This window comes from Sarcophilus harrisii, chromosome 2 (genome assembly GCF_902635505.1).
Source record: "Sarcophilus harrisii chromosome 2, mSarHar1.11, whole genome shotgun sequence".
Lineage (NCBI taxonomy): Eukaryota > Metazoa > Chordata > Mammalia > Dasyuromorphia > Dasyuridae > Sarcophilus > Sarcophilus harrisii.
The window spans coordinates 264,192,200-264,208,401 of NC_045427.1; the positions used below are offsets into that span (position 1 = coordinate 264,192,200).

General features: G+C 47.8%; 2 protein-coding genes across 3 annotated transcripts in view; one reads left to right on the forward strand and one right to left on the reverse strand.

Moving 5' to 3' along the window:
- STARD9 (StAR related lipid transfer domain containing 9) overlaps window positions 1-949 on the forward strand; it is a 147,041-nt gene extending 146,092 nt beyond the window's left edge. The window contains exon 33 of the mRNA XM_031952164.1: window positions 95-949. Coding sequence (XP_031808024.1) covers window positions 95-196 — 102 coding nt within the window. The 3' untranslated portion in view covers window positions 197-949. The remainder of the gene's footprint in view (window positions 1-94) is intronic.
- On the reverse strand, window positions 814-14,461 carry CDAN1 (codanin 1). Of its 2 annotated transcripts, XM_031952172.1 has the most exons (28): window positions 14,073-14,452; window positions 13,472-13,956; window positions 12,914-13,120; window positions 12,531-12,700; window positions 12,299-12,403; window positions 12,130-12,208; window positions 11,435-11,555; window positions 11,108-11,217; window positions 10,564-10,653; window positions 9,926-10,001; window positions 9,336-9,547; window positions 8,931-9,051; window positions 8,621-8,767; window positions 8,279-8,445; window positions 7,918-8,005; window positions 7,623-7,712; window positions 7,181-7,235; window positions 6,836-6,969; window positions 6,639-6,742; window positions 6,378-6,536; window positions 5,652-5,715; window positions 5,425-5,503; window positions 5,188-5,336; window positions 4,419-4,526; window positions 4,267-4,330; window positions 3,943-4,124; window positions 3,714-3,821; window positions 814-3,158 (listed from the first exon to the last, which is right to left on the reverse strand). In XM_031952172.1, the coding sequence occupies exons 1-28, from the start codon at window positions 14,160-14,162 to the stop codon at window positions 3,033-3,035; spliced, it is 3,690 nt and encodes a 1,229-aa protein (XP_031808032.1). In that variant the 5' UTR covers window positions 14,163-14,452; the 3' UTR covers window positions 814-3,032. The 2 variants fall into 2 exon arrangements, with proteins under 2 accessions (XP_031808032.1, XP_031808033.1); XM_031952173.1 differs by lacking the exons at window positions 814-3,158; window positions 3,714-3,821; window positions 3,943-4,124; window positions 4,267-4,330 and having other exon boundaries at window positions 4,437-4,526; window positions 5,235-5,336; window positions 14,073-14,461.
- Between the last annotated feature and the right edge of the window lie 1,741 nt (window positions 14,462-16,202).

Here is a 16,202-nt window from a genome sequence, read left to right on the forward strand (position 1 = left end):
TAAGCCATGGGCGCGGGAGGGTTCCAGCAGTCACGCCGTTCTATCCCAGACACCCGTCTTAGTGTCGAGTCCCTTTCTGCCTTTCTTGTTTCAGGTGGAACTGGGGGCTCCGGGCCTTCCCCCTGGGCTGCTGACTCACTGTGCCAAGCAGCAGCCATTGGTGATAGCAAACCTGGCTTCCTTTCTTTGTGGCTAACACCAGACTCACAGAGGTGCTTCTACTGAGAGACAGGCCCATCAGGTGGCCGTGGAAAGACCCTGTATAGCAGATTTATGGCGGAGCTTATTGCAACATGGAGAATGGGGCAACAGCGACAGTGGGATGAGGTAGCCAGCAGCTCAGTTCAGAGCTGCTGGCAAATAAACATGTTGCCACATGTGGCCCCACTGCAAAATGAGGGGGCCTGAACCTCTTGGCCCTGGCCATGCAGTGAAGGCGTCACTTTTTCAGACCTAGTTACCTCGGCGTCAGTGCCCCAATCCTATTTTGAGCCCCATAAATAGTCCCATCTCTGCCCCTCTTCTCCTGGATCCCCTCCACCCCCAGCCACTCTTGTGTTTGGTTTTTGGACCAGGGTTGGGAGAACTCACTAAAAGGGTAGGGAAGGGTGGGCTCTTCCTAGTGAGGTGGTGTTCATGTGTTCCAGGGGAGCAGGCATTGGCCTCCAAGGCCCCACTTTAAACCTGCTTCCTACAGTAAAGAGGACGACTAGAAGGGATGGGGGGGGGGGGGGGGGGGAGGGAAGGCCCTGAGAAACAAGACAGATACGTTCTCACCACCAGGAAGGCAGTTCCTAAACTTTTCCTCCAGTCTTAGCCATCCAGAGATTAGTTCCTCTCCTTTCAACCTTCCTCCCCTCCCTTTCTTCATAGGAGATGAGTGGCCCGTTTCCTAGGTTCTGCCTGTTTGTTTTGGGTAATAGGATCAGTGCCAGGGGAAGGAACTTGTGCCCCAAGCAGAAAAAAAAAATCCAGCCATCCCTGACAGCCTTCTGGTTTCCTGTCACCAATAGATGTCCAAATCGATGCTCATCCTGCTTTAAAGCAATGGGCTTTTTTATTAAGAGTCAGCATGGGGTCCTAGAGGAGGCAGAGTGAAAGAGCCCTGACGAGGAACCAGGGAGATATCTGAGAACTTAATGGGAAAAGTGGAGGCTTCACCTCACCACCTCCCTGCTGTCCCAAATTCAACTTTTAGTCTGGCTTCATCTACTTTCCTGGGCCGAGTTGAGGTAGAATGGGAAGAGCAGCCACTTACCCTGTTTTCCCCCTTTCCTACAAGGCTACCTCTCATTTTTTAGAAGGGTCAGTGAGTAGGACATTATTCAGTACTGAATAGCTCTTGGTAGCAGAGTATTATACTGGGACCAATCAGAACTGGGACAATTGTGGATAAAAGGCAAGGTCTGTACAATACAGCAAAATTTTATTTTTTTAAGGCTTTAGGCTCCCTTGCCTCACTTCTACACTTTCTCCTCTTTTCTACTACAGTTCCAGGTTAAGTTATTTGTATTATTGAATGCAGTTTTTTTTTTTTTAAAGCTGTTTTTAAACTTTTTTAAAGCAGATAATCTCAACAGTTTTGATATTAAAATTCTTATTTATGTATCACCCCATCCCCCATCCCTTTTCAAATATGTTACCACTAGACCAATGGCCACATTTGATCAGAACCATTAGAAATACGGAAGTTCTGTGTGTTTTTAAGATTACGAAGGCTAACCCTCTGTTACATATAGACCAGGAGTCACATGACCTGTGAGAGAAGAATGGTTTTATGTTATACTAAAAATTACAGGTGGAAGGTTAGGTTTGGCCCCTGGACCTCACTTTACTGATTTGATTGTAGTTCAGATAGTGATGCCAAACTGTTGGCATCCCCCATTAGGGTCATTTATCTCATTCCAACAAGGATATTTTATATTGAGAACTGCTTGTGCAATCCTCAGTGATAACTTCATCCTTGGGGTTCACTAATAGTTCATCTAACTGTGTGACTCCATGACGACCTTGCAAGTGCTGTTGGTGAATGAATGAAAAGTGTAAACCCCTAAATTAAAGCTGAGACTGTCCTGGCCTTTTTTTCTGTAGAGGGCAATGTCTGTATCCCAGTACTGGGCTCTTTGATTTAGCCACTCAAGTCAACTAAAAAGACAGAGGCAAGTTAAATGTCAACAATTAAGAAGGAAACTTAACTTTCTTTGTCCCAAAACTCCTGACTATAAGGACATCCAACATCCTTTTAAACACCATGTGGCTGTTGTTAGTTAGCCCTTTACTTTTTGAAAGGAACTACTAGAACAGCAGGTCCTTTGACAAAATGGTATTTTATTTTATTTTTTTTTAAATCTACTCCCTCCTCCTCCTCTTCCCATCATGGGTTTCCTTTTCTGGTTCATATAGATAGCATTTAAATAAGATTAGTCCCAGCTTTGCTTTCCTGAAACTGGGCATATTGGTAAAAGATGGATTTTACTCAAATGACATGGTCTGTTGCTGGCATCCATGATGCATTTTAAGGGGGAAAAATTATCTGGGCACAGAGCTGAGGAAATTGGAACCTCCCAAAGCTCTACATTTTTAAATCTTTCTCCTACAGACATATAGGAGCAGGGAGTTAGACTCCTGCTTTTTTAAAACCAAAGTCCAACGAAGCTTCTGAGAAAGTAGCAGGTTGGCCCTCTCAAATTCACACTCACTCTCTCTGACAATATCCATTGGTGCATCACGTCATTGAAGAGTCCAAGTGATAAAATCTCCCTCTCTTTCCCTGGTGGAGGGAGGTCCCCCAGATCTCTTGTCACCTTTGTCCTGAAGATAAGACTGTTTTCTCCAGAGCTCTGGGTAGGAAATTTCTTGAACTTTCCTCATCTCGGCCCACTGGGTCTGTCTGATTAAAGTGGCTCAGGATGCTCTTGCTCTCCATCTTCTGGTAAGGATCACTGGATGCACAACTCCGTACAGGACAAAGCCATCCTTCACTGAGGTTAATTTCGATCATGAGCTCAGAGGCAGGACTTCATTTACTGGCCTTAACTCTGGGCCAATACAGTCCCACGGGGTGGTCTCATCAACTCACAAGCTCTTAAGCGGGGTCCTGGTACCTGTGGCTCAGCCAGAAATAGGCAAGACAGTGTTGCTAGCTCCTCGGAGAAGTCCTAGGGAAGTGTAGGGAATGAGACTAAGATTTTTTTTATCAGTGGGAAACCACTACTACTCCATAGCCTTCAAACTTACTAGCAAAGGGTTTCACAGTGAAACCTTCAGATTTCTCAAAATATAGAGAACAGCTGATAGAATGCTTAGGAACTGTATATATGGTTTTGAACTGGGAATACACAGCTGATAGAATTCTGCACTTGGAAAGACCCGAGTTCAAAATCCAGCCTTGGACACTCCCTAATCTATGTGACTCTGGACAAGTCACATTTCACCTGTTTGCCTCAATTTCCTCATCTGTAAGATGGGGATAATAGCACCTACTCCTAGGGTACTTGTGAGGATCAAATGTGATAACAGTAAGCACATAATAAGCATTATATGTAAGCTATTATTTCTTATGATCTGGCTTTGAACAACTCCCAGAAATTTAGCACTTCTAATAATCTAGCACTCTAAGCCTGCAGTCTCATTCAGAATCATTAGGAGCTTGGACCAGGGATACATCAAATTTAATTTCCTTATTGACCAAGATGGAGCCCAGGACATCTTACCTCAGGCCAGGTAGCCTGGTGGAGACTCCTCAGGCAGCTTTCTATCTCCACCCTTCCCATCAGACCTCGATCCACCAATCCCCGAAGCAAGAATAGTAGCAGGTCCCACTGCAACACAAGTCATGTCAGAACTACTATAGGCAAAGATGAAGAATGGGAGACTTAAGCTGCAGAACCAGCACTAGGACACCACGGGAAGCCTATGGCTTCAGGCTCACCAGTGACCCACCTCTCTCGGCCGTGTATCCGCCAGAAGCCCCACACTTCTTGGACTGAGCAGCAGCTGCAGTGGAACAGGTACCTGGAAGTCTTCATGCCAGAGGGAAAGGAGCATCTGCAGAAGCTCTCGGGCTTCCCCCTTTTCCAACCTGTGTGGGGCTGGGGGCCCCAGAGTTGGGACTCGATCAGCAACTGTAGAAAGAGGAGGCAGTCCCTGGACCTTTCCATGGAATATTCAACTGGGGCAGCCCTACAAGCACCCTCCCTTCCTCCCTCCCTCCGCCTCAGGCTGTAGCTTATGTGCACATGAATCTGAGGAGCCCCGATGCCATACCAAGAAAAGAGGCCAATTCCACAGAGCACTTTGCAAGCTGCTGCTCAGAGATTGGGCAAAGGAACTGTGAAGATCAAGAAAGAAAACAAGTGGATTGACCCCCCAGCCACCATAACTACAAAAAGTACTTTCTCAGCTAGGTCCCATCTCACCTGCCGGCACTGAAGGGTCTCCCTCAACTGCCTCAGAAGGCTCTCCAGCTGTTCGGGGGTAATCCCTTCCTCAGGATCCCGGGGCCCCACAGTGAGGGCAAGCACATCCTACAGAGGGAAGGGGAGCAGTAGACCCATCAAAAGGGGCACAAGAACTACTCCTGGGCTCTCTGACTACACTAAGCAGATCAACTGATCAAGAAGTGGGAATGACTGATGTCAAAGTGGCCAAAGAAGACAGACTCCTCTGTCCCTCTTAATTTAGGGCTGGGAGAGGATTGAAGCTAATCATTCCTCAAACAGGATAGGAAAGGAAACAAAAGGATCTCTTGACAATCCTTCCATGAATCTCATGTTCTCTTCTAGTTTCTTTTCCTCCCAGAGGAAAATGCTGTTCCTGTCCTCTCCAAGCTGAAGGCCTCTTTGGCTTTCTCTTCACTGCTGAGTAATCTAAATCTTTTTCCCACACCTCTTGATTCTTTTTTAGACCAATAATACCACATATCTCCTTAAATCCTTTGCCAACATTCACTTTCCTATTTGCACTCTGGATTTATGTGGCTTGAATCCGGTCAATGGGCTGTATTTTCCATTTCCTGCTATTAGACTCCCAACAAGAATTCATTAACAGGCAACTTTTAAATAGAGTTCACTGATGAATGAAAGGAATGGAGAGTAACTTGGGGAAATGGGAGACAGACAGCTGGAGCTTAGAAGACTAGAATGGAGGTAATGACAGGGATAATGGGGGCAAAGGGTAGCTGTGTACTTTGATCTCGGAGATGAGGTGGGAGGGGAGGGGAGCATGGTGCTCACAGGCACGGGAGCAGCCCCTCCTCTCCCCCTGGGCAGTTACATCGGGACCCTGGGCTCGAAATGTTCTGCTCATGGCGGCTTTCACCTCCCTCCGGATCAGAGCTACAGACAAGAAAGAAGAGAGCATCAGCCAAGGCAGACCCTCTAGTACATCTTGGACTTTTGGCTACTTTCTCTCCCAGACTTTTACCTGTGATGTTGGCTGATAACCAAGCACAGGCCTTCTCCATTGCAAGCCCTACAGCAATATCCTCTGCACTCCTCAGGACCTGTGACACATATCACCAGAACCATGGTCACAAATGCAGGATGAGAAGAGAAGGGGAAGGAACTGCCCTTACAGTGTCTTTTGACATCCCACTGGATCCCCATTTCCTTTCCCACCAATATGGCTCGGGTTTATTCCCCACTACATACGGCTGGGGAAGTCTCCTCTGGCAGCAGCACCCGCACAGCTTCAGGGCCCTTCTTTTTGCAAAATCTGAAATGAGGAGAGAGAGAGATGCCTGAGTCTAGAGATCTTGTCTGAGATCATTACAGGTCCTTGGTCTAGAGGGATTCCTTCCTAACTGATTAATAAGAGAGCAAACAACTGTATTTGGAAGAATTTTTTTTTTTTTTGGGGGGGGAGGGAAGGGCCCCAATGCAGTGACATCTACTTGGCAATTCACAGTACAGTGGCTGAGGAGGTGACTTGCCAATGTAAGTCCTACTGTGCCTCTCTGTCACAAGTTATTTGAGTTGAAATGTAGCAAAGACTCACTTTTTAAAAGTTGCAAGTGAAGGGAGAATCAGTAAGCAGCATTGGGACAAGGAAGGGGGGGAAAACCCTCACCAAGGGAAATGGGGACTAGTATGAAGGAAGCTCTAAAGACATTTCCAAAGGAAACATGGGCTCCTTTCTGTGACCTTCTGCCTCTTCTGGCCAAGTGGCTGCCTTGGAGTTTCTTCTTGCTTAGTCTAAATCTCAAATCAATCCTCATTTTGCCCTCACTTCACTTCCCTGCTTAGATTGTTTTCCTCTTGAGGCAAATTCTTACTTTCATGGGATGAGTTGAAGATATGGGATGTAGAAGGTAAAGGATAAGGGGAAAAGAGGCAAAGGAGAGGATGGAGGGAAGTTCAGAGATCTTCATTTCTTACTCTCGCCCTTGGGTCAATGCTCGTGTCCCTTCTGGGCAGATCTGTTCACACAGTGCCTCCAAAAGCTGGACTGGGGGTCCCCCTTCCTGTTCCTGCTCCCCAAGTTGCTCTTGCAAACGTGATTCTGCTTGCCGTACTAGGTCTGCCACGAACGTTGCCCTGTAGGGAAGTTTAGGGAAATTTAGCTAGAAAATGTTTATTTAACTAGCCCTCCCACCCCCTTCAGTGTAGGATGGGAGCGATAAGGCTCAGCCCTCTCACTTAATGTGTTTGATGCAATTGGATCCAATTCTTTCTGCAACAAATTCCACAGTCCTTCGAAGAGAAGGCGGTTGGTTGTGGAAGAAGGCTTGGGCTAACTCTGCCTATGTGAAAGGAAGTAAGAGACTTTGGATCAGGTCAATTGATTTTTTTCCCCCAACCTCTTAGTCATCTTTACTCCTTCCCCTCTACCTTACCTGAAGTCCTTGGGATGTTCTGGGGGTCTGAGGTCCTAGGGCAGTAGTTGAGGTTGGGGTAATTTTCCTAACAAAGCCCCCGCTCCGTCCACTGCTACCAGATACCCAAGAGGCAAGCAGCTTCCGAAGTTCTCCTGGAGTTAAGAGAGAGGGTCCTGTCACCCCAGAAGCATTTCTTTCAGGTCTTCTTGAGATATGGAGCTCAACATTTCCTCAAGTAATAAACTCAGGATATTGAGTATTTGAAGGAAATCAGAAAGCCATCATCTTAGATAGCAAAAAAAAAGCCAGAGAGGTGGCAGGCTACAATCAGTCTCTCCCTCAGTAAGAGAGTCAGAGGCTTACCAATGAAGGGGCAGCAAGTGTAGAGAAGTTGCTGATCTACAACAGGCATCATGTCCTGGGAGAAGGAAAAATGAAATGTAGATCATTTAATTAAACATTTTACAAATGAGGACATTAACTGGCTCAAGATCACTCAAAAAATGGCAAGGATGGGATCTGAAGACAGGTCCTCTTACTCCAAAATTAGTAATACTCTTTACACTATACTATTATGTGCACATAAACACATCCATAGAGATAAAGGAGAGCCCTGTGTGGTAGGGAAGTTTAATTGCCAGCCATTTACATTTTGCAGATAAGGAATCCAAGGCTCAGAAAGGTTACAACGAACCCCAAGTCACATAAATAACAGGACTGGGACTTGAATCCAAGACCTCTAACTTCCAGTCCTGGGCTTTTTTAAAAGTAGGAGGCTTCCTTCTGCCCTGGTCCCATCACTCACCAGACCTTGCACCAAAGCCACTGTAGCTCCTTCCATGGTATCTGACTGACCTTCTGCTAAAAAGAACAAGTCTTCTGGAAGTGTAGGAATCTGGGAAGAAGTCAGGGTAGACACAAGCATTTCTTCAGATTATCATCCATTTCAACTTCACAGCAGCACTCAGTGAGACTACACGATACCTTCCATCCCCTTTAAACCTTGGTCTCTTGGTCCCAACCGTGCTCAAACCTCAAGCACCCTCCCCTTCCCAATACTGAGGGCCATCATGCTCCCATCTGTGGCCTTTGGTTCCCACCTGGAAAAGCCATCCCAGCACAGCAAGGAGTAGCAGTTTGTTCAAAAAACACATTCTTCTTTTACTCTCTTCTGATAGGATCAGGCCCCTAAGAGGAATTGCATGGTATAAATAACATTTATGAAAAAGCATAGGACTAATATGGATGGGGAGCATTACTAAAGGGATTAATGGATTGCAGACTTCCACCTAGCAGGATAGGTTGATGAATGAATAAAATATAGGCACACTATTTTTCCAGGGATCATATATTCTGACCTTTTGAAGTCAGCAGCTGATCTGTGCCACAGCCAGGAAATGGAGACAAAGAATCCATACTAACTCAGCCATTTAATCATCTCTAAGTCCCCTGCCTGCTCACCGGTATAATTGAAGCAGGAGAGAAAAGACACTCTGGTAATAGTCCAGTAACGGAGCAATGTGGTCAACAAAGGAGAGGAACTCCACCAACCAGGGTATGGTGAGCACAGCCTGGTGGTTCTGTAAACCCTGCTGCAGCAAAGTTAGCACATCCAGCACAGGAGGCACCTGGGAAGTGAGAAGTTAGGAGAGAAACTATAGGTAAAATTGAGTAGATCATTATTGAAGCAAGATAGCAAACCTCAGGCGTTCCTCACTATTCCATCTGAATTGCCAATTTAGGATGATCATTTCAAGCCTTGTACTGCTGCTTCCGGTTCCCATTAGGCCCCTGCTGGCTTACCTGGTTCCTAAGGGCAAGGGCCGAGTCTTGTAGCTCACGAGTTGGGGGTGGCTCAGGGCTCCGATAAGGAAGAAATGCCACAAAGCCCAGGAACTTGGCCAGAAGACGAAGACTCAATAACACTGAGGCAAACTGCCTTCTTTCATCCTGTGGAAAATCACGAGGAATAAGAGCAAGATTAATACTTGGATGAATCTCAAGTATAAAGCAGCAAAGTTGTAAGTCCTTTATCTAAAATCATTTTCCACCCAAGTCAGAATACCTTTCCCATTTCTCTACCCAGGTACCCCCAATTCCTGTTTTTTTCTACCTGCCGGTCCACATCAGACTCCCCATCCTCATCACTGGGTTCATGCTGAGGTAGGGCAAGATCATTTAGTTCTCGGATCTTCAAACTCAGACTGTCCATAAGGTGCTGGTTAAATTGAAAACTAGGAAAGACGACAGATAACACGACACCAAGGAGAAGAATGTGAGAGCAAGAACTCTTCAGAAGTAAAATGAGCTCTGTATGTCTTTGGGGAAAAGGAAAAAGAGAACAAGTGACTTGGAAATTTAATCCCAGAATGGAAAGAGCTAAAAGGGGCCTTAGGGATCATCTAGTACAAATACTTTATTTTATATATTAAAGAGAATGGGGAACTGTCTGCTTTATATACCAGTTAACATTTTCTGGACTTTGCTATTGATAGGCATTTTCCCCCTAGACACTTACCTGCTGGCACTTAAGATGAAGTCACGGAAAAAGCCTTGCCAGCCAGGAAAGCTAGGTGGTGGACAGGGTCCACTACTACTCTGAGGAGCCACCAGTCGCTCCTGCAGACGACGAAGCCGCCCCAGCTTGTCAGCTCCTAGCATGCTTAATACATCTGGGTCAGGGGCTTCACCCAAAGCCATTCCTCCAGCACCCGAAGGGCTCTGACACATCTGGGACAGGAAGAAAACAGAATATAAATTAAGTCAGAAATGTAAAGATTCAGTTCAGAGACAAACTGGACCTAGAAAATTAGGGTAATAAAGAACAGGCTTTGGCACAATAGGAGTCATACTAAGTCTGACATTGTTAGTCAATGTGTGGGGAATAAGCAGCTTTAAAGCTGCTTCAATCTCCCAAATAACAAGACAGGGAGTAAGGCCACTTCTCCCATCTAAGCTTCGCTTCCCAGTCTCTAGTCTGAGGTTTCCCTGGACCTCTATCTAATCTTCCTAAAATTCCAGCTGCTTCCTGGATTACTTCCACCCTTTTTTCTGTCTCCTTACTGATATGTCCCCAGGCCCAAGGGTCACTAGGAGCTTGGGCATCACCTGAAGAAGCTGTTTCTGAAAAAGTCGAACAAAATGGCTGTGACTGGAGGCTGCAGAAAGTTGACTCATCATGGATCTATAGAGTGATCAAAGAAAGGGCAGATTATGAAAAGAAAAATTCAAGTAGGATTGTCTGCATGTGTGTCCTTTATTGAGAGCTTTTGTGTGATACTTTACAAAGTTGGTCTTAACAAGTAGAAAAATGAGAAGCTTGTCCAAAGGAGAGAAGGAGGTTTAGACCAAACAAGTAGGAGTTCAGTCCTTACAATGTTTACCATTGAAAACTACGGTCATGAGTTGATCATCTCTGAATAAAGAAAAATGAAGAAATTAAGACACTAACTGAAGAATCCTGGCCCAGATATTTAGAGCTCCTCTGAACCTGTACAACCACATAAGGGATAAACCAACCCTGTTTGAACCACCTCTGAGTAGATGAATTCAAGAGTTAATCTTTCAAATTTAAGTGATAAGGAGGGCCAATGAAAACTGGAGACATAATTAATAGGATAAGGCAAAGAAGAGAACAGTTTGGGGTAAAATCCAAAACCTATCATTTCCCAAACCAGTTATTGTAAGACTAGCAGATTGTTTCTTTGCTGAAAGGAAGAAAAAGCATCCTATGTAAGGGTACTTACCTGATCCTATTGCCTAAGCCTTTCTCAAAATCCCAGCCAGGCTCTTCATGCCGGTCTTCCCATTCCCGGAGTACCTCATAAAATACATCCCTAACAAGAAAGACAATAGAATGCCTAGCCAATCAGGGTTACTAATCTATGCCCTGTAATAACCACTCATCTAAAAAAGAGCTGGGCTTAGGGTTTCCTTATTTTAATCTGAACAAGGTTTACTAACCACTCCAAATGCATTAATTCCCTCAATCAAGGGGTGAGCTATGACAGTCATTAACAAAGCATGCAATATAGGATAGACCTATGCAGATCCATTCAGCTATCTTCTCACCCCATCTCCCTTATAACTAAATGACATGCATCTTTTTGACACATGATCAGGGTCCAGTCTATGGCAGAGAAAGACAATGAAGCTAACTCATGGAGGCAATCATATCCATTAATTGTGCTTTATTAATAACATGCTCCTTGTGCCCATGGTAATAAATACCACCTACCCCGAGAAAAATGACTCCTCACCCTTATTCCCAAATCCTGCTTCCCTAATCACCTCTGTTTCTTGAAAGTATGAAAGGCCCGGTCACTAGAGAAGTTTGCACGGTTGTCTGTTTCTGGTTGAAAGGAGACAGCTTGGGCAGGGGGTGATAGCAGCAGAGAGACCTAAAGCATGGCAGGGGTATCAAAGTTAAGCCAGTAGTCATCAGAAACCAACTACAATCTCTCCATACATTCACCCTTGCCCACAGAGCTAACCCTAATCACTACACAAAATTGAAGAGTTTGTAAATTATTTGGTTAAGTCAAGTGGTATTCCTTGTACTGTGCAGGTATAAGAAAAGCTGAAATTTTGGGTACAGATGCAGGTTAGGGTGAATACCTTAGCAGTACTGCCTTCGTAGGCATCCCGGAGCCGGCCCTGCAAAGTAGGAGAGAAGCAAAGCAGGCGCTCATTCTCAGCTAGCAGCTTCAATGTCCCTTTGTCCAGGTGGGAGAGAACCCTGGGTGATGGGGGGGATGAGAATGGTCACAATAGAGAATAAGCCACACAGAAGGCAGAAAGGCAAGGATATGAGACCCAAAGAGATTTAAGGTTTAGAGAAGGTTGTGAGGCCCGGCTTGAATGATATACAAAAAGTGCTGAAATGTGGCACAGTAAAAAAGAAAGTGGTTCTAGAATCAGAAGACTGAGGTTGTCTTTGGTGTTCACTACTAGTATGACTTATTGGCTATGTCTGTAACGTCCCTAGGGCCCATTTCCTCAACTATAAAAAGAGGGAGCTAGATTAGATGACCTCGGAGGTCATTTCTAATTCAAGATTTATGAAACTTAGGAAAGAAAAACAAAGGGGGGTAGGGACAGAAGAGCCCAAAGTCCACTACAGTTCTGAGACTAGGAAGAACAATGTGAATATGGGCACAAAAGATAAAAAGAGGCAAGCCACCCAACACATTCATCATGTGGGTTCAAGGCTCAAACCTGTGCCCAGAGGTAAGTTAAGTATTCCAAATACTTTTCAAGAAAACAGAGGAATTAAAAAAGAAGGTTCAGGTGACTACACTAGTGAAACTCACTGGAACTGATGCTCCAAAACCTGTACTGCAAAAAACACACAGTCATGGATATTCTGGAATAGTGGCCTCTTGAGGGGACCTAGAGGGATAGGAATGGAGCATTAGCCAGGTGTTTTCATCTTAGAGTTAACCCACAAGATGTTTCTGCATGGAACATTCTCCTACTGACCCCCAGGGTTGAGTTCCAGGTCATCTTCAACACCAATCATTCGTCGGACAGTAAGCAGTTGAAGAACAAAAAACAGCTCCAAGAAGAGACTTGGGACCAGATTTTCTGGGAAAAAAAAGTGAAGGAACATGAAAAGAGTCCCCTTCACTTCACACAAAGTGTCTACCATTGCTTCCTCAACTTTCTCTCATCTTGTTCTCTACTCCAGTTCCCCTGCACAGACCTTACTCACCAGTGATACAGGATGAATAGACAATGGCTACTAACTCCAACCTCTGCTGACAGGAAACCTTGCCAGGGTCTGCAGGTTCTGGTGTAAGGCTCCCTGTTCGACTGGGAACAGGAAGACTAGATTCTAGGGCAGAACTGGTTGGGGTAGGTGGCTGATGCAGCAGCTTGAATCTGAGGGTATATAAACGAGGATATATTAATTCTGTTATGTTCTGTCTTTTCCCTAAAAATCCTCCAAACTCTGCAGGGATTCCAAAGTGGGAGGACTGGTGCCTACACAGAGGAGGATCCCATAGCTCCCCGAGGGAGAAGTGACAGCCCAAAGAACAGCCCTATAGATTCCCCTGTGGAGAGAGACCATCCCGAAGAGCAGCAACGTCTTACCGCTCCTTCCTAAGCATCTCCCGCTCCTCCTGTAGACTGCTGCACCCTAGGGGAAGGTCAAGGCCCCAAGGACTATTGTCCAAGGCAGAGGGATGGGAACTCGGGGCCTGGCTGATTGGGGGTGAGGTGAAGCAGGTCTTGGGCTTGGAGAGAGATCGCTCTGTGCTCACCCTCGTTGGATTGATCCTCCGGGAAGGTTTCATCCTGCTAAGAGCAGCCACAGGTTTTCTTCAGATTCCTATTCTCCAAGACTTAGCTTCTCCAACCCTTCATCTCTTCATAGGATCTCTTTGGGGTTGGAAGGGACCTTAAGGCCATCTAGTCCAACCCTCTAACTTGACGGATGACGAGAGTCAGAGAGGGGATGCTCTGCCCGGACCACGGGGGCACACTTGCAGTCTAGCTTCCTGCACTCTGACCCCGCTCCCACCGGCTTCCCAATCCCGCAGCTCTCCCGCTCGCGGCTCCCCCAGACCCGGCCGCACTCCTATCGCGATGTGGCGCTCGCCCCCCTCCCCCCCGTCCCGGGGAACTCGTGTTTGTTGCGGGAGTCCTCACCCGGCGGGGCCGGAAGGCACGGAGCCCACGGGGGGGAACTCCTCCAGGTTGCTGAGATTCAGGGATTCGGCAGGAGGGAGGCTGGGGCTGCCCGAGCCCCTGGGCTTCCAGCCCCCTCCCCAGGGCGGGCTGTCTCCGCCCCCCGCCTCCTCAGGCCCCCCCGCGCCGCGGCCCCCCCTCTCCCGGACGGGCCCCTTCCTTCTCCCGCCCCCTCCTCGGCGGGCCAGCGGGGGCTCCCCGAAGGAGGCCGGCGGGGGCTCGGCCGAGGCCGGGAAGAGCTGGCTTCGCACCCCGCGGCCGCTTCCCCGCGCCGCGCCGGGGCCCCCCGGCCGCCCCGCCGAGGCCCTAGGAGTTTTGGCCGGGGTCGGGGGGCCCTGGGGGAGGGCGCGGCTGCTCTGCTCGCGCAGGAAGTTCAGCAAGAAGGGCACGAATTCCTTCCGCAGCGGCTCGAGGGGCGCCAGGGCGGCCGCCTCCCCGGGAGCGTCCTGGAGAGAGGGAGGAGAAGTGCCTGAGGCCGGGCTGGGGAGCCCCGAGGCCGGCCCGACAGTCCCGGCCGGCCCCTTGAGGAGAGGGTCCGGGGGCGGCCACAAGGCGCCGTTACCTCCGCGCCTCGGGCTCCGCGCGCTAGCCACCGCACGGTGGCCGTCGCCGTCACCTCCTCTCGCAGCAGCGCCTCCAAAACGGCCGCCATCCCGGCTGGGGCGTCCCTCCCTGACTGCGCAGGCGCGCGCGCGCCGGGAGGCGGAGTCCCGGCGCCGAGCCGCCGACCGTTGGCCGCCGGAGGCTGTGCGAGAGCTGAAAACGCGCGGCGGGCTGAGGCTGGGCAGGGCTGCCGGAGGCCGCCCTGCAGCCGGGCCGGGGCGAGGAGGAGGCGGGCGAGCCGCTGCTCCAGGGCAGCCCCGAAGTTGGCGTGAGTGGGCGGGAGGCCGCGCGGCGGGGCCCCGCCTCCGGACGGGGAGGTGGAACCAGCGCGCGCCCTTTGGGTAGGGAGGAGGAGCGCCCGCCTGGCCGGGGAGTGGGGCCTGGCTACGGGGCCTGGCCGGGGAGTGGGGCCTGGCTACGGGGCCTGGCCGGGGAGTGGGGCCTGGCTGCGGGGCCTGGCCGATCCGGCCCGCCCAGCTCAGGCCTGCGCTCCGCCCACTTTGTGCTACTTGGCTAACTTTCCGTTAGTCTCCTAGGCTTTCTGTGACTCCCCGCCCGTTTTACTCCGTGCATAGAAACACCTCGTGGAGGAAGGGATGCTTTTCGGTGCAGCTAAGGGGACGGGGGTCGGCCCGACCCGGGTCCTCGGGGCGGCCACACTAAGGGAACCCTGTTGAGCTTTAAGCGAACTTTTGGCAGAATCCTCGGAGTACAACCCTCTAAAATAATTTTTAATGCTTATGAACTACTGTTTATGGTTGGAATGTTTGAATTTGAGAGTTCCTTGCAGCACAACAGGAGAAACACTGTTGAGTTCCATTCCGTTATTGTGCAAGTTGGGAAAACAGCCTGGGAAAGTGAAATAACTTGCCCACAATCACTTCACAGGTTGGCAGGATTTGATCCCGGGACCTCCCTTGGTTTCAGAACCCAGCACACTAACGTGCGAGAGGCCGCCTTCTTCCTACTCAATTACATTAAATGCATTTTGGTTGTCTTGCCTAATTGGCTTAAAGTAGCTACTTAAATACTTGACTGAATGCTGGTGAAGTTTTTGGAGAAAATTGGAGGTTAAATTTGGAGAAATTCCCAAGAATTAGGACCAGTCCAGACTGTTCAAAGTTTATTGCGGCCTGCTTCCTGGACCTAGCCTGCTTGAATTTTTCCCATCCTTTCTGTGTTTTTTTAAAATATTTACATAAATCAGTAAATCCTATGATACAGGACCTCATTATAGGTAAATCTGGTTATATTGTGAAATAGTGTTCTCCGATGTACAATTGGCATTACACAATTTTGATTCATACCTCTTTCATGCCATTATTATAATGCAATTAAAATATGGCCGAGAAACGAGCAAGCTTCAGATAGCTTTAACTGCTGTCCCTCAGAAATCTGACTTGACCCAGAAAAGCAGGTTGTTCTCAATGACATCAGAAGAAGAACTGAGTGTCCATGTTCACAGAAATTCTTTGCAGGACAGACTTCAGACAGTTACTGAAGAAATAAATGAGAAACTAATGACTAATACCATTAGATGGCACTAATGACAAAAATTCCAGGTCAAATTAGCCCTGATAAGACAGTTCCTTTATTTCAAAGGAAGATTACAGAAGAGACAGTGAACTCTGTCAGACAATTTGCATTACTAGACATTACTGTGGCTGTCAGGGGGGTTTCCATGGGAGAAAAGAGAACAGTAATTTACAAGCTGTGTTACAAAGCATCCATGTATTTGCATAAGTTTGGAGTCAGGGTCTTTGGGGTAACAATTTCAAGCAGAGGCACCATACCAACCCTGAGCCAGTTGTAGTGACAGGGCTGATAGTTCCCCAGTTACCACTTGACTGCTGATTCTTGGAGGGACAAAGGGAATTGACTTCAGTGTTACACAATTAAGGCAGTGTGGTCCAGTAGAAAGTCCTACATTTGGTCAGGTCAGAGGACCCAAGTTTAAATCCCATCTTTACCATTTACTAACCTGTTTGTGACCCTGGGCAACAATTTCCTCATCTTAAACAGTAAGCTTAGGCTAGACTTGATGTTCCCTTCTGGCTCTAACTCTGTGAATCCCATGGGTGAGTTTAAA